Raw genomic sequence first — 24255 nt, forward strand, 5'->3', positions numbered from 1 at the left:
AAATATATACCAAGAATTATTAGAACTTTTATTTAAGATAATCTGATATTTCCAGACAAAGACTTAAATATTAACTATATGAGGACTGTTGTAATTGTTTCTCTATCATTTTTAAAAAACACAAGGATTATTCAAATGCTTCTCCATATTATTTTTTTAATACTCAAATTTATTACTCTACCCCAGAGAGTCTTTGAGACTCACATAGTTCCCTCAACTTCACCAGTGTAAGAAAATTACTTTCAAGTTGAAAACTGATCATCACAAACAAAAGGGAATAGCTATTCTTCACTTGAAATGTAAATTGACAGTGCTTTCTTTGGGGGGGGGTTAATACTCCCTCTTGAATTTAACATAGCTGCCTATGGTAACTGGAAGAACTTCTTTGGTGAGGAAAACCAAAATCCTTTCTATAAGGATAAAGAATAGGATTGTAATGTTCACTTATTCTCTCTCCAATCTCTGATAATAGCTGTTTGAGTAGATTTCTCAATCATCCTGAAGAAATTTTGAAATATAAGAGAGAGAAAAGTATCAGCAAAAATCACTTGTGAGATTATCCAGTTGGTTACATTCAATTGCAAAATAAAATAGAAAATATACAAAAAGAAGAGAAGTAGAACTCATTTGAAATACCCTAAATAAAACTAGGCAGAATATTTTATCAAGCTTCAAGCAGTTTTTCACATTCAGCTGGCTTTTTATACTTTTACTCACCAGCTCGGAGGGGTCGTGGAACTCCTCCCACAAAAATAGTTTTTCTGGGGTCTAAAGGTTGAGAACCATCCATTACAAAGTCACTGTCGCTTAAATTCCAAGGTCGAATTTGTACCTGAAATATTCCAAAGATCAGCTTCCTTTTAATCTGCCTTTTGAAAATTAATCTAAAACCAAACAACTTTTATGCAGTGTCTTAACTATCTATAGGTATCAAAATCAACTCGTGGGCGGAATGTTTTAGAAGTTCTTTTTACAAAAATATGTTTTCCATGAAAACCTGCAGTAAAACCATTAATAACATCTACACTGTGACTTAAACCTTGTTTCATGGCTATATTAGCCAAGGAACATCAAATGCACATTAACCTTTGCCAATATGGCAAGATAGTCTCATACAATGGTTGCCTAGAAAATGATAAATTTTGATAGCCTATCCCGGAATCTCTTCATTCTTACTTTTACAATAATATCTGCCAATCACAATATCAACTTGTTTTGCAAGTAGGAAAGATTAGTTAACGCTTAGTGTAAGAGGTTCACTTCTGAATGGCATAGCAACATAGAATAATAGAATAAGCAGAAAGACATGCAGCTTACTATTTTATTCAGGATGCCCACAAAATGTGTAAGCTTACTCTCTAAGACATCACAGCAACATAACAGTCTCTAGAATATTAAGGCAACTTAGGTCAAATGTGAAGCATCCAATATACCAAGCTATACCTATGATGAATAGTTGATAAGTGAGCCACAAGATAGTAAAGCACCTGCAAACATGAAGATGTGAAGGTTTTGCTACTGCAACGTGAACAATTTTGATGAAAAACACAGAACTTCCGATTCAGAACAAAGAATATGATAGTTCATAAATTATTTGACATATGTTTTAACAAAGTACTCAACTTAGTTTATATCACAGAATTGTTTTTATCTTTTCAATCTTGACTCAAGTTACCCACTCAATTTTCCCCCTTTTATATAAGAATAAAGTCCAGTCTATTTTGTAGTTTACATAATTCTTCTGTTTCTATAATTAATAACTTTTCCTTTAAAGTATCCATTTTTGCCATTAAAATCTAGGAAGTGACCAAATCTTAGATGCAAAAAAGTACACATAAAATGATTCACAAGTAGTACTGACCACAATTGGACTGACAACTCTGACACTAAATGATATATTTGTAAAATGAAAAATCACATGACCATGACCATCTTGTGATGGTGGTTTGGCAGTTCCAGCTGCAGTCATTAAGAAAATCACCATGGGTCATTAAAATTGATGTCATGTAACCATGGCTTGCAACTTTCTGCTGGCTTCCCCATTGACTCTGCTTGTGAGGAGCTGGTTGTGAAGGTTGAAAATTGTGATCATGGGACTGTGCAATGCTGCAACTATCTAACTGTATGCCAATGCCACCTAGGAAGACCAGTTGTAAGTCTCTTTATTCAGTCCTGTTATAACTTCAAATGGCTGCTGAATGAATGGTCGGTAAGCAAGGATTTCTTGTATATGCATGTAGAATAAATGAATACTAGACAATCTAGTGGCAGGATTGGTTTATGGAACTGGAGGGCCAAATTTATCACCAAATTTCCCTACACAAAGCCAACAGCCCTTATATTCCTGCAAAATGTGATGCTAAATCTATATATTCAAGATGGAATACACACAGAATCTGAACTAAAAATTAAATATTGAACATATTGGATTAAAAAAAAATCATCTCAAAATAAGCCTTGGTGGAGCAGTGGGCTAATGCCTCCTTAAGTAACACCAGCTGCCTGCAATTAGTGCAGGTTCGAGTCCCACCAGGCTCAAGGTCGACTCAGCCTTCCATCCTTCCAAGGTAGGTAAAATGAGGACCCAGATTGTTGGGGGCAATAAGCTGACTTTGTAAAAATGCCGCTTGGGGGGGGGCGAAAGCCCTAATAAGCAGGCATATACATAGAATGAAGGCTATTGCTAAGCACATTGGTTTGTGCTTCTTAGATTGTAAGCCGCCCTGAGTCTTCGGAGAAGGGCGGGATATAAATGGGATTAAAAAAAATCCTACCCAGGAGAATGTGTTGATCCAATCAACCCATTTGCTAAAACTACACTACTCGTACTCTACACTACAAATAGACTCCATCTGTCTGTTCAAAAACCCCGTCAAACTGGAACTACTGACTGGCTAATATAAAATTGCCCATCTGAAAACTCTTTGGCCTGCCTCTTTAGGGCAAGATGATGTAGCAGGTAGTTGTGTTTTCATATCCTCACTACCTCATTGTCCCCTTGAGCCTGCCACTCTGCTATATTCCTCTCAGTCTCGGGACCAATGTAGCTTGCTATGGTCCACCATCCCTTGAACTGGCTAGGTAGAAAGTTAAGAAGCTAGGTAAGGTAAGGTAAGGTAAGGTAAGGTAAGGTAAGGTAAGGTAAGGTAAGGTAAGGTAAGGTAAGGTAAGGTAAGGTAGGAGGTAAGGAAGGAAGGAAGGAAAAGCAGATAGCATCTGCTCAGTCAGGAGCATAAAGATTCTGGTTGCTGATGAACCCGTAAACAGGAAAAGGATAAAAGTCTGGTATAGGATGAACAGTTCTTCCCCTCTTCGTGACTTTGCTTCTCAAATTAAACATGCACAGCTCTAAACTAAATGCTTGTTATGATTTCAATAGATAACATATTAAGGTTTAAATAATATTTCCTTTAAAATGTCCTCCTATAAGTACTATAAAATAGAAAGGAACCAGGATTACAGAAATGCATTCCTAATTTCATTTTATATAAAGGGGTTTATATTTCTCGAAAAACTGCCTCTACCCCCACCTAATACCACATGTTAAATTCCTTTCAATATGGAGATTTTTTAAAGTAATTTAAAAACATGGCATACTGGTTTATTTACTTTTAGGGGGGGGAGAAAATAATTAAAAAACTCCTTATGTGCCAACCCTTGCAAGACAGAGGATGTTTAAATATCATCTGCAATCAAAAATACAGTTTCTGCTACTTAATAACATTTTAAAAGCTAAAGGAAAGTTGGGTGAAAAGGGGATGCATTTATTTACTTAGGCTATGAGATCTGTCTGAATGGAAAGCATTTAGTTTGTTCAATTAAGCAGTTAGCTAACTGAATGCAGATAAGCTCTTGAATATTTTGTACTGAGCATTTTCAAAAGAACAAAAAAATCTGATAAATCTTATATGTGAAATAAGTAGATATTACATATCCACGGCTAATACCATTTTATTTATTATTTAAAACTTCATTCTATGTAAAATTTGTACGCTGTTCCCTCAGTAACAATATTGGGGGAAAGTCGACTGATTAATCTGAAACAGTGAGTCAAGTTCTTTTGCATTATTTACTGTATTGGGACAATCACTCCGTTTCCATTGATCCTTTTTAGGAAATAGTCCAATATTTTACATTTGCATTATTCTAAGCCAATTTTTTTGAATTTAGCAGCATATAAGCCACATGTTTATATACTGGTCAATTCCATATATATCAAGATTATTATTATTGTTATTCCTCTTACTCAGCTGAATGTTATATGATACAGACAAGAGCACATTATTTGATGCTTCTATGCTAGTTATGATTCCACATCACTGTATATTATAAAGTACACTGTGCTTTCTCTTGCTCTCTCTCACACACAGAGTGTGTGAGAGAGAGCACAATGTACTTTATAATATACAAATAAGAATATAAACATACATACATAACAAATAAGCAAATAACTAACACAATTTGTCTCTTTCTCTCTCATAGACACACTTTATGTCTGTGTGTATGAGAAAGAGAGAAAGAGACAAATTGTCTTAGTTATTTGCTTGTTATGTATGTTTATATTCTTATTTGTCTGCTCAAGGAAGACAATAAAATTTTAGTCTTCATTCTATATAACAGATTAAACAATCCACATGTATAGTGCCTCCCCAATTCTTTTGTGGGGAAAGTAACATGATTTGAAGTAACATGATTAAGTCAGCAGAATGTTGCATTGCTTACTGACCCTGATCATAATGTGTTTAAACAGATACGTTGAATGAGCAAAATCAGCATTGAGGTAATTTTTTTGTCTTCTTGCATTTTACAAACAGCTGTTTTGTTGAGATGAAGATTTTTTAAACACATACCAAAGACCAGGATAGTGTGTTTTAGGATTCTCATTGTACATAAAATGAATATAATGGACAATGTAATGGATGCAATGATTATATTTGAATACATAGATGACCTTCAATATAACCTTGAAAGCTACCAGTACCACCTTAAGAAGATTAAATAAACTCAGGATTACAGTCCTAAAACTGCCCTCATTAACTTGAACAGGTAACGCAGAACATTTGGTTTCAATTATTAAAAGAATTATTATTTTACTTACTGGTTTGTCCTTAATAGTGGGACTTGATACACATAAATAAAGTTTACCATCTTCTTCTAGACAGGCATCTATCAGAGCTTGAACAGAGCTTTCTTCCTGGAACAGCAGAAAAGCATAACCTTGGACAAAAAGAATAAAGTTAGTAAATACAAATTATAAAATACATAGCACAAAAAACATACAGCTTGTCCTTGTTTAGTGAACATAATTGGGACTGGCAAGTTAGTGGTTAAGGAACCAGTTGCAGTAAAAACACAATTGTGCTTATGATCTTACTTCAACTTATCTTCACTTTATATATCTGCAAAGGTGGAAAATGCAAGGAATGGTCATAATGTTACTTTTTCATCACCATTGTAATTGTGAACAGTTGGTAAGTTTAACAGTTTAACGTTGCTAAACAAGGACCACATGTAGTTATTTTTTCACTTTTACAATTCACTTATAACTAGCCTGCCAATAAGCAATCACGAGATTTCAAATACTTAATTGAAATGAACATATGTCTATAGCATTCCTATAATTAAGAAAAGGTGTCCAATCAATTATTAAAAAAGGTTAGTCTGGCAAGACATGTTCTTGGCAAATCCATGCTGACTTCATATAATTACTGCATTATTTTCAGGGTGCTTATATATGGATGTGTTTATTAATTTCTCTAGGATTTTCTATGGTATCAGTATAAGACTGTTACTATATAGGTTGCTGGATCTTTTTTTCATATTTTTTATATTTTCAAAGACAGGGACAAGATTTGTTCGCCACTCACCTTTTACTTATTGTTCCATAATTATTCAAGGATAATATTTAAAAATTATAGCCAACTTCTTTGGTATTCTAGCCTAGAGTTTTTAAACTTATTCACTTCATAGTAATAAGATTTATTCTGGCTTTCACAATTATCTAGTATATCAAATATTTTCTTATTAGAGACAAGTGAACCAAATTAGGAACTGAGTAGTTCTGTGTTTTCTTTGTTTCTTGTTCAACTCTCTTATGTTTTGGTTTAGCTTTAGTTTTAAGAAGTCATCTGTGTGCAACCATTTATATAATTCATAGCATTCCATTGTTCTATTCATAATTGTTATACATTATAAATTATGATGTATGAGATTGGACAGAATTGATTTTTCTTTAAGAATATATGTATGTGTATTTCATTTGTGATTTTTTAGTAACAGAATATTTACATAATAATAGAAACAATATTCTGTGAACTATGTCAATAATCATTAGAAAAGTAGGAATTACACAGAACATATTTAACAGAGTAAATAACATACCTAATTAAATGCATGTTATTAATTAATAATAATTAACAAGCACTATAATTTGCTGGTTAAATATACAAAAAAGTCACTGTTTCCTTAGCAATGGAGGAAGTAGGAAATGGTGAATTATTTGGAACCATGCACAATAACAATATCCCAAGGGTATATCAATAAATTTGGTGGATTAACAAACAGAAGATTGTTTGGGAAGTAAAGGTTAGAATTTGAGCATCTGGAGATGTCTGGAAAGATCAGAAGATGCTAATTATTTCAATACATTAGGAAAAACATCGGTATTCTTATAGCAACTAGTAACTTAATAGCCGAATAAATAATTATATAATAATTATATACCTCCCATAAGAATGTGAAGAATGTGAAATATGCAAAGGAAGCAGAGGTTTGATCACTACAGTAATGCAGGCAATATTATTATTTGGCAGCTACTATATACATTGCTACAAGGAATGGATGCAATTTAGGTGAAGAAGAAGCCAAAAATACGGAAGGAACACCAGAATATACCAGAGCTTTAGTTTTTTTCTAGTTACCATCTGGCTTCAAGTTAGTTGGAATTTTCCTCAAATATAACTGCTGAATGCCTTGTTTTAAACACATGAACTACTTACTTTATTCCCCTGAAGGATAGAGACATTTTGTTTTCAAAAACAGAACTAGCCAATAGAGGAAAATTTATGAATCATATACAGGTAGTCCTCACTTAACAACTGATCACTTTAAGACTGTTTATAGTTATGACAAGCCCTAAAAAGTTACTTATGACCCATCCTTGAAGCTAAAACTGCCATCCCCACCCCAGTCACAGGATCTCATTTCAAGAGTTTGACAACCAGTTTGAATTTATAGCATGTTGCAGCATCCTGCAGTCCCATTATTTGCATTTTTTTTTTGCCAGTTTTACCATTTGGGAGAGTGGATTTGCTTAATGACCTCGTGGTTCACTTAATGACCACACAATTTGCATAATGACTGTGTGACTCACTCTATGGCCATTGAAAAAACAGTTGTAAAATTGAGTCAGGTCATGTGGTGACCCACTTATTGACTGTAACGAATTACAATGGAAATTCCAAGCTCAACTGTGGAGTCATGTTTCTAGTCTTTATTTTATGAATTTTAAATATGGACACCTAACACGGAGAATTTTACTGAGGTATTACATAGTAGACTTCTTAGCTAAGGTAATCTCCAATCTAATGCTGAGAGCTTGCAATTCTGGGAACTCTAACATGCTGTAAGGTTTCTGCTAAGATTCTGGCAGCTCAGAAGTCAGTTATAAATAATCTGGAACAGTTGTGACAAAGTGTTTAGCACTTTCAGACAGACATTCACGGGAATTGGCAGGCACTTTGAAAGCTGTTTCTCATATTAGGGCCCTGGCAAAAAATAGAAAAGACTATATCCTTGTATTCTGCTAAAATATATTGCACTCAAGAATGTTTTTAATAAACACAGGAGATTTAACCTCCTAAAACGCAGGATGCCTTGAAAACTCAGTAAGCCTTTATTGGAGTTCTCCATTCCTAAACTAAAGAAGTTATATTTATATTAGATGGTATGAAGAAATGCTATAACCGGAAAGGAAAATTGCACTTAAATGATCCTTCATCAAAGCACAGAAATTCCACTCTGCATATATAATTGAAATGTGATAAAATTTTAATATGTTGGAAAAACTTATCAAATGCTGCTGCTAGATAAAGAAGTGAAGAATATTCCATTATTCATGCATGTTCCTACGCTTCTAAAGGATAAAAATGAAGAACATTTCAAAGTATTTTGGGGAGTACAGAAACTGCTGGCTTTCTCCTCTTCCTGGCACCTGAGCAGAATCTCTGTCAGATTATTATCCTTAGCACAAACAGAAAAAGCTATCCTGTTAATGAAAAGACAATACTGAAACTAATCCACAGATAATTATTAATCAGCTGGTTGATTAGGAACTGAATGCACATTAGGCCTTTTTGATAAAATAAAAATAAAACTTTAGCATACTACAAAATAAATTTAAAGACTAATATATTAATAGTTTCATTCAAATAATCAAGGTAGTTTTAACTTTCTCATTGATGGAAATTTTATACCTATTGAGAGATACTTTCATTCTTCATCACAAGTAAATGCACTAGCATTTGCAAAGAAAAATTTAAAAAAGAGTGCTCTAAATATTAAAAAGGGACGTGGTGTGGCTCAGTGGGTTAGGATGCTGAGCTTGTCGATCAGATGGTCGGCAGTTTGGCGGGTTGAATCCTGAGTGCCGCGTAGCAGAGTGAGCACCTGTTACTTGTCCCAGCTTCTGCCAACCTAGCAGTTCGAAAGCACGTAAAAATGCAAGTAGGAAAATAGGGACCACTACGGTGGAAAGGTAACAGTGTTCTGTGCGCCTTTGGCGTCTAGTCATGCCGGCCACATGACCACGGAGACGTCCTCAGACAAGACAAGACTCTTCGGCTTTGAAACAGAGATGAGCACCAGCCCCTAGAGTTGGAAACGACTAGCACGCATGTGCGGGGGAACCTTTACCTTTACTTTAAATATCAAAAAGTTACTGGGATAAATGCAGTTGTTTTTAACAGTAATTATTATGTACTAGGTTTTTGACAATTATCCAATATTCTGATAAGGAAATGTTTGAATATTTGAAAACGATGCAAAAACATTTGTTCCTACACTCCGTGCTCTGATCCCACTGTTTCTAGAATAGTGAAGAACAGTCAGAATTGTAATTACCTACTAGTGTATACAATTCTAGGATTGTGAAAAATGGCACTTATTATGATTAAAAACTATGGTACTGACTGTCCTATCATGAACAATACTAATGTCTTTGTGTTAAATTACCCACCGAGGCTGGATAGTTATTAATCAAAAGATTCAAACAACTCCTGTGTTGCAGGATATCCATAAAAATGGTTATGAAACCACAGAAATCACGGTATTATTATGGCTAGAATTTCATTGCAGTCATGTAACAGCATATTCAATCTTAGAACAGAAATAGATAACAAAAGTTATAGATGACAAGGAAGATGAAACCAGTATTTCAAGCATCTAACAATGTATTTAGAAAATTATTTATGCATGGAGAACGTTTTCCTACTTCAGAAAACTGAAATAATTACCTTTAGGTGGAAAATATGACTTGCTTTCAGCTTTGTGAGGCCAGTCCACCACAAGAGGTCCAAACCTACGAAAGCTAGCAGTGATTTCATCTATAACAAAATAATAATTAAGATTCATCAGAAATAAAAATGAATGATAAAACTAAGTACTTTTGCTTAATGGTTCTGATTTTTTTAAAGTACAGGTAGTCCTCAACTTCCAATCATTTAGTGACTGTTTGAAGTTACAACAGCATTGAAAAAAGTGACTTAAAACGGTTTCTCATACTTATAACCACCACTGCATCCCCAGGGTTAGTGATCAAAATTTGGACACTTGACAACCGGCATGTATTTATAACAGTTGTAGCATCCCAGGTCATGTGATCACCAATTACGACCTTCCCAGCCAACTTCTGACAAACTAAATCAATGGAGGAAGCCAGATTTGTTTAATGATCATGTGATTTATTTAAAAACTGCAGTGATTAACTTAACAACTGTGGCAAAAAAAGCTTGTAAGATCAGGCGTGACCCACTTAATATCTGCCTTGTTTAGCAACAGAAATTCTAGTCCCAACTATGGTTGTAAGTCAAGGAATACCTGTATCTGAAGTTGAACTTTTTCAGTTTTGGAACTACAGGTGTGCAGAATGTTTTGAGCATGAAATTTCATGAAATGTTTAGCATTCAGAACAGAACAAAACAGAATAGAATAGAATTCTTTATTGGGCAAGTGTGATTGGACATCTAAGGAATTTGTCTCCACTGGTGCATAAGCTCTCAATGTACACACATACAACTACAAAGCAATAAGTCATAGGTCATATATCATAGTTACAATGAACTGATTTGACCATTTTTGAGATGTTTTGAACTTGAAAAAGAATTATTGCAACCTTGAACATGTTAAAAGCAAAAGCAGAAGTGCCTGCCAGCTACCCCAAATATCTGTCTGAAACACCTCCAAAATAGTGGTAAAAGTCACTATGTATTTGAAACAGCACTCGTACATCAAAACAAGATACTTCACTAAATTTTGCACTTGTATATATTTCAAAATATTTCAAAACAGAACCCTATTTGGAATCAAATTTCTTAAATTATTTTTACTCTATGTTTATTTTTTGTCTTGTCTTGTATGTCTAGTCTTTTTGTCTTTATTTTTTTAAATGCAAAAGAAAAAGAACCAGGATCGTGTCACTAAAGCTGAGGGCTATTGACTAATGCTAGTATACTGCTCATATGCAATGTAGATGTAGCTCTAATTATGAAAAGCAGTACCACTATATAAACTGCTCCAATGTTAATAAAAGTAACACCAAAAAATTAAACATATTTTATATTCCATTTCCCAAGGACAAATTACCAATTAGGACTGTAAATCAATTTATTTTGATCCAAATTCTGTTGTTATTATATACATAGTCCTCAACTTACAACCATTCATTTAGTGACTATTCAAAGTTATAACGGCACTGGAAAAAGTGCCTTATCACCATTTTTCACACTTTCAGGATCCCCACAGTCATGTGATTAAAAGAAAACACAAGTAGTCAAGGTGAATAGATTCACTATGTCTTTGTGTATGTATACCTATACTCTCTCTCTCTCTCTCTCTCTCTCTCTCTCTCTCTCTCTCTCTCTCTCTCTCTCTCTCTCTCTCTGTGTGTGTGTGTGTTTGTGTTTTAAATAAGTCCCAATATGACTGAATGTATATACACTGGTTTATTTTTTTAAATCACTCCTTATAGTTTTTACACCTTTACACTTCTATATGTTTGCATGTACAAAAGTTCTTCAATTAATAAAATCCATGCTCTCAGAATATAAGAGCTTACTCTATTAATATGGTTTTTAAAGAAATGAAAGCCCACTATGCTACTGAGTCTTACCTGCCAGTAATTTTTAAAGGGCAAAAAACCCTATACCAGAGGTCCCTAACCCCAGGTCTGTACCATGCCAGCAACCGGACCGTGCAAACAAAACAAGCCCCATCCATGGGATGCAGACAGTACACAAAACCACACCCCCTCTGGTCCATGGAAAAACCTTTTTCCACGGCACCAGTCCCTGTTGCCCAAAAGGTTGGGGACCTCTGCCTTGTACCCTTCCTCCCACCAGTCCACTGTACCTTCATCAATGTCAGGAGGCAGACCTCCAACAAACACCTTCCTAGAATAGCGTTCGACTCTTTCACCATTCTGACAGCGGGTTGGGGAGTTGAGACCTGATGATAAAGACTGGTCACCATGACTGTCATCCAGAAAGCCATCTTCAAAAGGAAATAGCGAAGATCGACCTGTGAAATATGTTACAGTGGCTTAAAAATCAGACATTTACACAACTGATTCAAATACGCAGAGAGGCTTTCCATTAATCAATCTACATAGCTTAACATGCAGATTTCCCTTCAATATTTTAATTTTTCATATCATATTCTACATACAAATATATTTGCAAGTAAATGAGGACAATTTTAATTCTGGATCTTTAATCATTCAAACAGAAATTCTCATTAACTTATGAGGATGGGCTACAAGCATACATTTATAATATTCATGATAACTAAGCAGGTAGAGATAAATTCACATGTTATACCTCCAATCAATTTGTGTTTACTTGTGGTTTGGCATACTCTCCAGTCCTATATATGGAAAACCATAATTTTGATGTAAGCATAGCCTAGAACCTTTTCTATCAATGACTGGCTTGAACACTTGCCCAGAGGATAATATTATTCTCTCCTGCTCAGGATATATTTGCAAACTGCCGAAATGAATTCAAAAGTTTTTAGTTACCTTGGAAAGGAAGTTATCAGGAACTATTAACATATTTTGCTTACTGAACCTACATGCCCACAAAATAATCTTATAATTCACAAGTTTCTCCCTCCCAACATGATCATTTTCATTAGAACATAAACCCCAAACCAGATCTGTAACATTTAATGTTCTTTATCTAATACTCAGATTATAAAGATTATAAAAAGCCAATATGAAATATTAATATGTTCCTTCATCTAGAATACCTATGACTCACACAGCATCCATAAATCTTACTCACTAGTGTACAATATGTTTTAAGCATAACAAATTTAAGTGAAAACCTAAACAATTCTGTACATTTCCCTTTTTATTTAAAGTGCTTCTTTCAAAGTAAATTTGATCACATAATAAACTTTCTTTCCTGAAACCAACAGGGTAAAATACAAGCACAAGCAAATAATGCCAAGTTCTTCTTCTAATTCTCTTTTTCTCTTTGTGTGTCTATGAGTCATGCATATATTTATGCAAATATTATGGACTGCATTATACTGTAGGTGAAAACATCTAGAAATCTTGGTTTATATTGAAAAAGCTAAGCAAGATGACAATATTTGGATAGGAGACCAACTGGAAATCCCAGAGTTGTAGACTATACAATGAAAGCAACATCAGATCAATTCAACATTGTTGTCAAGAAAAGAAACTTGATATCTTTCTATAGCTACTAGCTCAGCTCAAATGAGATTTACATTTATGGCAAGAACCTAAGGGATTTCCCATAAGGAAGTTTTTTCTTCCATTATTTGGCCCTGAAATCCCTATTTGGCCCTGAATTGTAAAAAGCCTTTTCAAAGGATCAGTGTCCCTCCTAAAAAATGAGATAGGATGCAGAAGGAGCAATTCTGCATTGTATAGCCAGCCCCCACATTCCAACCCACATCCCTGGGGTGGAATGTGGGGGGCAGTTATGCCATGGAGAATTGCTCCAAACCGGGTGACCTTCTGCATCCTATCTCATTTTTTTAGGAGAGACACTGATTTTTTTTGAAAAAGGTTTTTCAGTAATTTGAGTGGCTGCTGGCTGCTATGATAAGAATGGGGCAGGGAACTCCTTCAATAAACTTCTTTATGTTAAATTATATTTGATTCCAAATCTACATCACAGTATTCCAACCCCTATTCTCATGTTACTTTTGCTTAGAAGAAGTTGTCCTAAACACTAGAAAGTTATTAGATACAACATTGGTTAATTTAACTTCCACATTCAAGTACTATCCGGATTTGCAAGTCACTTTGCAAGTCCAAGTGTCTTTTAAGACAAAAAAATTGTTCTGAAAAAGCAGCACTGCATTCTCTTATCATTTCACTAATTAATAGTGGCTCAAGGTACTAATATTCATTTTAGTAACTACTATAATGTTGTCAATATAAATAATATTATGAACAGAACATTTTATAAATGATAAGAAACTTTTTAAAACAAACCAATTGGGATATACAAATGTGGGCCAGTTTGCTCTAGCAGTTAAGGTGCCGGCTTAGAAACCAGGAGATTGTGAGTTCTAGTCTGACTTAGTCATGAAAAACTAGCTGTGTGATTTTGGGTCAGTCACTCTCTCTTAGCCCACCCCCTCACAGAATTGTTGTAATGGAGAAAATAGGAAGATGAAATTGCATTAGGTATGTTCATTGCCTTGAGTTGTTAATAAAAAATAAAGTCAGGATAAAAATAAAGGGTCAAACATTTTTTTAAAAAAATATTTCATATACTAAGTGATACATGTTTACATGACATAAACTTGGTACAAGGGAAAGGACCTTTCTCCTGATGCCCATTTACAGAAATAAAATTGGCTTCTTCTATAAAAGAAAGATCAAAGCTTGTTTTTGTTACCAAAAGGAATCCAACTAGTAGAGAAGAAAACAAGATTTCCAAAATAAATTATTTAAAGGAAACATTAGGGGATTATTCATTGTGTTTATCTTCTGGGTATATCTGCCAAACCACAAATCTGCAATAAGTATATTTGTTGTAATACAAGCAACCCAATAAATTAGCCTAGTTAATAATTTGAGTAATGGCATGATCATTTTCATCACAATAAAACTGAACTATTTCATGAGCCATTGCCATACACTACAAATTATTCAAAACATCTGATTTGAGTTTCTAAATATTTTCAGAATCTTTACTACTTCAAATTCTGGAAGTTTGCTTAACATTTGCTTTTTAATCTATGCAGTGATGTTATCCTACAGATAAGTGTTAATTAGAAATGTGAGTGTGTATGTGCATGTGCATATGCACTCTCGTGTGTTTGTTTGATGTATAGTGGCTTGGTAGCATAGTGGTTAAAGAGCCACCCTTGATACAGGAAACAGGGTTTCAAATCGTGGCTGGTATCTACCTTACCATTACAGATATTACCAGTACGGCAAAGACCCTCTAACACAGACATGTCAAACACAAGGCCCGGGGGCCAGATCCGGCCCATGAAGTGGTTTCATGTGGCCCACGAAGCCATCCTGGAAACAGTGAGGGAACGGCTCCCACTGCCTTGGCCCTGGCCCAGAGACCCTCCTTCTGCCAGAGACCCTCAGATCTGTCCCACTCCTGCCCAGGCCCCCATAGGCACCCTTGATGCGAACAATGTAGAGCTGGCCATGCCCACCCAGTAGGCCATACACACTTTAGCCACGCCCACCCAGTAGGCCATGCCCACCCAGGCCACACCCACCCGCCCCCCTGAGGGCAACCGCAATGCTGATGCGGCCCTCAATGAAATTGAGTTTGACACCCCTGCTCTAACACTTCAAACTGCCTACCTCAGATATGAGAGTGACATGAACTAAGAGAGTCATGCCTGCTCAGATCTTGCCCAGAGTAACAAGGTTCGTGCCAGATATTGGGGAATGAGGACAATCTGAATATAAATGGGCTACTGGAACAAACCAAACAATAGAATCTGAAACTGATGAAATGCTACAATAGTAGACCTAATGAGAAGGGATATATGAAATGTATGAGATGAACAGAAGACCTACATTCAAACTAACTGAAAAACAGCTAATAACCCAACACTTAAACATAGTGAAGTGCTTTTACAACTTAAGATAGATCACTACACATTACATCTCAGACTCAAAAAGACCCAGAAGAACAACTGGATAGGCAGCCAATGCCTGAAGTGGAACATCACCGCACCTCACCCTGTGTTGTACAGAGCACAGTATCTGATATGAGGCATAAAGTCCTAGATAAACAAGCTATAATGAACCCTCAAGACCAATGGCTCAAAGGAGAAATCCCATGAAATAATCTGCTAGAAGATGCCAATGTAGCCCTCAGGACAATCCTTACTACTATGATATTTAATTCAAAGAACTGATATATGCTGCAACCATTGTAATCTTGGAGATACTTGACTACTCAAGTGAGAACAGTAGTACATAGCCTCCCTGGAAAATGAGGTTGAAGGCTAAGATGAAGGCAACTCAGAGAGAAGTTAGTCAGCTGGGTGTGGAGTGGTGATTAAGGAGAAAAAATGATTAAAACTTGTCTACTGAAAAAAATACAAGGTCATGAGTCCCTAGACTGCTAAAGGCTTACAACACTGGCTACCAGGCTAAGGAGATACGCTAGAGAAACAAAGGCCAAGAAGATAAATGTCCTGTACTCCAAAGAACCATCCAAGGTGTCCTCCCAACACAGCAATAGCAGAACCACCAACAGCAGATACTGAATAGTACTGAAAGAACATAGCAGAGAAAGAGAATACACATAACTCAGACAATCAGGTAACCTTATCTATTCTATAAGAAAAATGTCTGTTAACTTTATTAGTAATTTTAATTCAGAAAATAATTTTTTTTATTGAAAAGTTTTAACATACATTTTATCTTTATCAGAAAATAATTTTTATCTACTTTAGCTGAGAGATTAAACTGCAAATATGTTTGCTGCTCTCAATAGTTTTTCTCCATCTTTTATTTCAAATGCAGAGCATACTTCTGTATTTGAAGTAGCATTGTATAGCAATGCAGCAATGTAGCATTGTTGATAAAACTAAGTAGTAGAGTAAGATATGTAGTAAAGATATGTAGTATCCACTCTGTCTTTCAGAACATTCTCTTGCTTTTAATTGCATTTTTTTCAAAAGCTACAGATACCCCTTATCTATATTCTGCAGTAATCAAGGGATCTTTCATTTCTCCTGTATTTAGCATCAGCTCCTTTCGTCCTTAACCAGCTGCCAGCACAATCAACTCATTAATCTTCATCTATTAATAACTATGATTTCTAATTTCTAATCTAATCTAAATGCAACAGGGCATCAAGAAACAATCTGCAAAGGCATTAGTTCTAGGCTCTTTTCCTTTTCTTAGTTTCATCATTAAGCAATGAGCAAAAACAAATAGAAGCCAGTTCATGATGGTGAAACAATTACTCTGAAGAAAGTTTCCAAAATCAAGATCCTGATAGGGAAAGATAATTCTTTTCAAGTTGAATGCTGCAACTGATGTTGCGCAGCATTAAAAAAAAACTGGGTAGGCCAGTATAGAAAAATAGTAAGAGCCAACAATAGAATGGATAATAGATACTATTATCATCATCACAATTATTTTAATCATCTGTATGTATTATACTCATTTCTGCTAGTATCAACATTATGTCACTACTTCTCATTATCAGCAGGCTATAATTATCACCAGCAGTATTAATACTCATTTTAAAATCATAGCAGTATATGTTTATCTGTCTGTAACACTGTCTTATTGAAAGAAAGCACAACTAACCTGTTGAAAATTAGATTATTTCACTTTTGGAGGATGTCATTTAAATATTAAGGGCTTACTTAACTGAGAGAGAGTTTTAAACACATAATTTCAAACCATCAGAATTCAGCAGCAAATTGCAAACTGATCTTGACAAGTTCCAAGATGTTAGTTCAGAGTGGTTTATTTGATGAATCAAATTCAGTTACTTGCCTAGAATCAAAAATTATTCCCACTAACCTGAATGATACAAAGTCACCATAATTATGTTCTATTCAGAAAAAATAAGCAAATTGGTGCTGATGCTCTCCAGATGCTTTGGACATAATCCTAAAATCCACTATTCTATATTTACCTTGGCCAGATGACAGTGGCATGGCTTATACTACCAGTCTAGAATCTATAGAAGGAGACTGGTAATAAGAGCAACAGAACAAAGATATGCCAGGCTCACAAAGCCGGGAGAGCTTTGGCTTTAGCATCCAGCTTGTGAAGATGAGAAAAAGAATAGCTTCAGACCTGGCCTATGAACTCTGACAAAGGAGCAGCACGTCAGCAAGCAAGGAAAACAAACAGCATGCTATGGTGGAACTAAAAGCCTTGGTGGAGCAGTGGGCTAATGCCTGCTTAAGTAACACCAGCTGCCTGCAATTAGTGCAGGTTCGAGTCCCACCAGGCTCAAGGTTGACTCAGCCTTCCATCCTTCCAAGGTAGGTAAAATGAGGATCCAGATTGTTGGGGGTAATAATGCTGCTTGGGGGGGGGCGAAAGCCCTAATGAGCAGGCATATACATAGAATGAAGGCTATTGCTAAGCACATTGATTTGTGCTTTAGAATTGTAAGCCGCCCTGAGTCTTCGGAGAAGGGCGGGATATAAATGGGATTAAAATAAAAAAATAAAATAAAAATAAAATACAACAGGTGTTATATTGATGGATTACCAACTGATGCACAGGATCATTAATTGGGAGATGGGTGACGAAAAATTAAGAAAAAAACCCCCATTATTTCCTTTCACCTGGTTTAAAAAAAAGAGCAAACTTTAATGGTGCTGCAGCCTGCAGTCATGAAAAACAATGGAGCAGAAAGGTAAAACTTGTAATAATGTGAATTAGAGTTTGGTCAACAATATTTATTATCCAATTTTAAAATTACAAACTTTGATCTGTATAGTTGCAGAATGCATACATTGGGCTGTACAGAATATGAAGAAACAATATTTTAAAGAGTAGTTCTGAAATTACACTTCTCCTAGAAACTTTTCCTTTGCATCTAAATAATTTAATTCAGCCTCTGTTCCAGACCCGCAAGAAGCAAAACTTAGCTTGATTTTGAAATCTCAAAATATCTTTAAATTCCAATATTATAAGCCCCTAAAATGTACTTGACCTGAGTGCTAATTTAAAATAAAACAAGTCAAAGATTTTTGAAATACTCCTTGATCAGGTAAAGGGCATTCATGTGTATTTGTGTTCAGATATATTTGTATTTACAAATTTAAATTTGTAATATATATTGGAATTGTAGTGAGGAAAAAATATTTTCCCCACTCCAGTCATGACAGGAATCTCTGGAGTTTTGCTAGCGTTATTTGCCTTTTGAGGAAAAGCTATGATTTCATGTTAATATGGACTGTATTTTATCATATACAGCAAATAGAGGATGCCAATAAAAAAATGATAAATGAAAAGAGGTAAATGCCTTATCCTATGAAACCACATTGATCTATTTCATATATCTTAGTGAGGTCAAAGACTGTTAATAAAATCATCTACTGTTTGACTTTAAGTTTGCCCAAGCATATGTCAGGATATTTCTGGTAAGCATTTATTGCAGCTTCCTGGAATAGTCTATTTAAACACACTCTTATTTTTATTTTATTTTTATTTAAATATATAGATCATAAAGCTTACCCATATATTTCATCAGGTTTTAAAAATAGAGAAAAACCGCATGTTTACTACTGGAATATATTAATATTGCATTTTTTTTCTTTAAGCCGATGAAGCCAATTATCCTTTCTACTACCAGTTTTAGCTTTTAATAGCTGCGAAGTTCTCTTTCAATACTCTCATTTCATTATGTTCATATAATTACAAAGCTACTGAGCAGGATAAAGACCAGTATCATTGTTATGGGATGAAGAAAACAATTCTTGTCTTTTACAAAAATATACCGCTATTTATTCTGCAATTTGTTGTTCTCATGACCGTATCTGATGAAGCATTCAAAAGAAAAATTTACCTCGTCTCCGCCCATAGCTCCTGGCTGCATGTAAATAAAAAAAAATAGAATAGGTATTGACATAATAAGAATTACTATATTTATAATTTTCTGCAAATCTCAAATTTGAACAAAATAATTCAGATATTTTAAATGTGGAACAAGCATATGGAATATAGCCAAATTCTAGATTTCCAAAATACATGGGCAAAATATATGATACTAAAGGTACCTAGATGAGAATACTATTTTTACAAAAACCAATCTCAAGCAATCATTTAACTGAAATCATTTTAAAAATCATTTTGTTTAATACAGCAATTTATATTGCACCCTTTTGATCAATTCATATTAGATTAAATGGCTATATAATGGCAATTCAGTAGATTAAATATATAGTATTCACTATCAACATTAATAACTGAATGAACCTTTATTGTCAAAGTACAACCATGTATACATTGAGATTGGCTGAGCCTCCCTTCGTGCCCCCACCTCCAACTTACAGTGACACAAACCCTCCATCTTATTACACCATGTGAGCTAATTGCACAACACACCGGCCTCGCAAGTCAATCATGCATAAAGTTTATAAAATTATATCCCGTTCAAAAGCCTAACAGCCAATGGATAAAAGCTGTTTTTCAGCCTGTTGGTACGGCTGGCTATACTCCTATATCTCCTACCCAATGGTAGGAGAGTAAAGAGATACCGACCAGGGTGTGAGTCATCCGTCACACCCTGGACAGTATCTCTTTACTCTCCTACCATCGGGTAGGAGATATAGGAGTATATCTTATAATCTTATACAGCTTTATTCTGAAATTCTAATTTTATCAAACACTCAAAGCAATTTTACGTACTGGCAAATAGAATGTAATCTGCAAAGATTATAAACATTGAACCATTATATTTAAAGAACATATAGGTTACTCAAATATAATTGTAACTTTAAAACACATCTAACTAAGCTTCAGTTCTTATGTCACTAAAACAGCAAATGGTAATATTTTCATTTTCTGAAATGAAGAATCGAATAATTCTTTGCCTTTTTTGTATGTTCTGCTGCTTCCTTCATTGAATGAGCTATTTACTACAGTCTTGGTAGGAAATATGCATTCAGTTTTCTGAATCAAAAAAGATTTTAGGTATAGGACATTGTGAAATTCAGCCAAATACATATTCTTTCTAGAAAACTAACATAGTGGACATTCAAACTTTTATAGTAGTTGGTAATATTTTGATCTTCTTTCTCTATCTACCAGTAAAATAATTTCACAGTCTTTTTTTTCTATAAACTGTTCATTGTGGCATTAATATTTAGAGCTTTTTAATTATTTCAAACTGCTAATTTTATGTAGATTAGTACTGTAAAACATATTTCAAATTCAAAACACACATGAATATCACTGAATTCCAGAAACAAGTATACGGTGCTAAATGAATTTATTGATCCATATATAGTTTATAAAATTTAAAACAAAAAAGAGTGATAAATACTGTAAATAATGTATACAGCTTTTAAATTATATTAACTGAGATGGAAAGAATCGTAAAACAAATCTTCCACTTTCCAAAAAAGCACCAACATTTTTTACATATGTATTTCTGTCAGGATTAATTTAAACACTGAAACAAATGGTCATCTTGCAGGAAAGACAGTGCCAGGAAAAATGGTGCCAAATTCACTGAAATTAATGTGAAGGACTGGACACAAAGATATAAAGAACATTTTAAAAGCTGCTGTAGAACAGGCAACTAAATACTAGCACCAAATACTGAAACACAAGTTAAAATAAGAAAAATGCTAATTACAAATTAACCAAATTGTTTTCTGTATCTCTTTGCTAGGGATATATTTCACCCATTTCTTTCTATTATGTATTAGAATGGGTGAAAATATTTGACATTTAAGTTGCATTGTGGCAAAATACATAATTGATTTTAACCACAGTTGAGCCCAAAATTTATGTTGCTAAGTGAGAAATTTGTTAAGTGAGTTTTGCCCCATTTTATGACTTTTCTTGCCATATTTGTTAAGTGAATCTCTACAGTTGTTAAATTAGCAATACCATGGTTAAGTGAGTCCAGTTTCCCCTTTGACTTTGTCAGAAGGTTGCAAGAGGTGATCGCATGATCCCGGGACACTGCAACCATCATAAATGTAAGTCAGTTATTAAGCATCTGAATTTTGATCACATGACCATGGGGTTGCTGCATCAGTCATAAGTGTGAAAAATGGTCATAAGTCACTCTTTTCAGTGCCATTGTAACTTGAATGACCACTAAGCGAACTGGTGTAAATCAAGGACTATCTGTATTTCAGCTTTCTTTAAGCAACTAATCAATCCAGAATGAACAAATATAATAAGCATACAAAAAGACAAAACCTAGTAAAGCAAATTTAATGTAGCATCTGTGAAATCTTTGAGTGCAGAGATGACATGAAAGACTCTACATCAGGGGTGTCAAACTTAATTTCATTGAGGGCCGCATCAGCATTGCGGTTGCCCTCGAGGGGCCGGGTGGGTGTGGCCTGAGTGGGCATGGCCTACTGGGTGGGCATGGCTAAAGTGTGTATGGCCTACTGGGTGGGCGTGGCCAGCTCTACATCGTTCGCATCAAGGGTGCCTATGGGGGCCTGGGCAGGAGTGGGACAGATCTGAGGGTCTCTGGCAGGAGGTGGGTCTCTGGGCCAGGGCCTATGCAGTGGGGGCTGTTCCCTCACTGTTTCCAGGATGGCTTCGTGGGCCACATGAAACCACTTCGCGGGCCGGATCCAGCCCCTGGGCCTTGTGTTTCACATGTCTGCTCTACATAGTTTTTCAAGAATTGCATTAAAGAGATAAATTCCCATGTACAATTCAACATGTGAGAAAAACTGTTGAATTATACAAAATAACTTTTCACACGTTAAGACTCCTTCCCAAGATGGCTGCTGAACAGTAAGGAGATTTTTCTCTCTTGCCGATGATCTGCTGATTTTGCTGCCTAAACTGGATCGCTGGCAGTGCTACTCCCTGGATTTGAATAGGAGAACTCAGGAACCCAAGACAACTTTTGGATGGCTGTGGGCCCATTTGGGAAGGGGAGTCTTGAAGACTCAGTTTCCTCTGGGAGTAGTCGGAAAGTCATGGGCATCCATCCTCCTGTCAGCGTGTCTGGTCTTAATTTTACTTTTTGAATTTTTACTTTGCTTTTTAATCTTTAAAAGTAGATCAGCCAGCTGAATGCTGATCTACTTCAACCCCCTGCTGGATTTTAATTGTTCTCTTTTTTCTTTTTTCCCCTTTGATTTATGCTGTTCTAAATAAATTTTGTTTTCTGTATGGAAACACTGTGTGCTTTTGAATGGTGAAGTGCTTTCATTTGATTTACATTAATATTGGACTCTCACCACAATGTTTTTATATTTTTTTGATTTGCAAAGCACTTAGAGTTTATTTCTTTTTAATTTTTCTTTTAATCTTGGATCAAAATACCCAGAAAATATTTTTCCTATTTCCTTCTGCTTCAGCTTCTTTGTTCTCTGGTTAAACTTCATAGAGCAATAATCTTTGAAATTACAGACAAACAGTGGCTGAAATCTGAGAAAAAGACCTTCTGGCAACATACAACTTTTAATTGCAAGCTTTTAAAAAGTTTGATGAAATGATAATAGTCATGGAAAATATTCAGAGGCATGTAGCTTTGGAGGAATCTGATTTTCAGGGGTGTCAAACTACTGGCCCATGGGCCAGACGCATCATCCGGAAGTCGTGCCCACCCCATTGCCAGCAATGGCAAAACTCTCCCGATACGTTGCGCGACGTCACGTGATGTCGCGAGTTTGACATGTCTGCTCAAAGAGGTATCGACTGTACAGATGGAAAACCAACTGACATGATTCCATACATCTCTCTGAACTTCAAGTCTGCATGACATGGAGAAGTGACAAATTATTTTTTTCTTAGGACTGGGAAGATTGGGGAATGGACTTATTACTCTTAATTGCAAACCTCCTTTATCTGGACTTTGTTGGGAAGATGATTTATTGTGGAAATTTAATGTATTATATTTAACTAGATAACACGCGATAAGAAATGGTATCAAGAAACAAACGCAGATATTTAATTCAGGATGAATTACTCTTAACTTTTGGGATGATTTGCGATAGATAAGCTGCCATGGTAAATTTTCTATGAGTTGATTACAATAACAGTTTGTTAACAGAGGTTTTGAAATTCTAATCTAATCCTTTTCATTATTATTGTTCTTCCTGTTAACTATTCTGTCACTAATATAGCATATAGATATGTTTGCAAATAGATTTACTGATCTTAAAAAAGGGGGGGCTGTTTCACAAGAGTTAGGAACTAATATTGTAGCAATGTATTAGAAGAAACTGGACAACCATTTGTCTAAAGTGGTATAAGGTTTCCTGCTTGAGCAGTGGGTTTCAACTAGAAGACCTCCAAGGTCTCTTCCAACTTTATCATCGTCATCATCAATCATCGCAGAGTCAACCAGATGTTCTGACTGGATTTGGCATTTTTGTCTACCTACCGAGTCCTTACCAACAACCTGGGATAGACAGATGTGGACGTTTAAATTGATAGTATTACAGATATCGTCGCAGAATGGAAACTGTTTCTAGTAAAGTCATATTTTGCAATTGACTGATGGCAAATTTGTCAATGCCAATGGTGTCCAAGTGGTGCTCCAGATGTTTTGGGATTGCAACCCAGGCACCTATTACTATTGGTACTATCCTTGCTTGCCTTTGGCACAGTCGTTCTATTTCTATTTGTAGGTCTTTGTATTTTGTTATCTTCTCCAGTTCTTTCTCTTCTCTTCTGCTGTCTCCAAGCACTGCCATGTCCACTATCCACTTTTTTGTCTTTCTTATTAACAATTGTTAAGTCCGAGGTGTTATGTGGCAGGTGCTTGTCTGTTTGAATTCTAAAGTCCCAGAGCAATTTAACATTTTCATTTTCTATGACTTTCTCTATTTTAT

At 35.2% G+C, this 24255-nt stretch overlaps 1 protein-coding gene across 7 annotated transcripts in view; it reads right to left on the reverse strand.

Annotated features, from left to right (window-relative positions):
- CPEB3 (cytoplasmic polyadenylation element binding protein 3) overlaps positions 1-24255 on the reverse strand; it is a 97837-nt gene that overhangs the window by 17202 nt on the left and 56380 nt on the right. For 5 of the 7 annotated variants that reach the window (XM_081328889.1, XM_081328887.1, XM_081328888.1 and 2 more), the window contains 5 exons: positions 19281-19304; positions 11626-11793; positions 9513-9602; positions 5099-5217; positions 718-832 (listed from right to left, as the gene is read on the reverse strand). In XM_081328889.1, coding sequence (XP_081185015.1) covers positions 718-832; positions 5099-5217; positions 9513-9602; positions 11626-11793; positions 19281-19304 — 516 coding nt within the window. The remainder of the gene's footprint in view (positions 1-717; positions 833-5098; positions 5218-9512; positions 9603-11625; positions 11794-19280; positions 19305-24255) is intronic. The other 2 variants (XM_081328891.1, XM_081328886.1) reach the window with 1 other exon arrangement.

Source organism: Vipera berus (genome assembly GCF_964194415.1).
Source record: "Vipera berus genome assembly, chromosome: 5".
Taxonomy (NCBI): Eukaryota; Metazoa; Chordata; class Lepidosauria; order Squamata; family Viperidae; genus Vipera; species Vipera berus.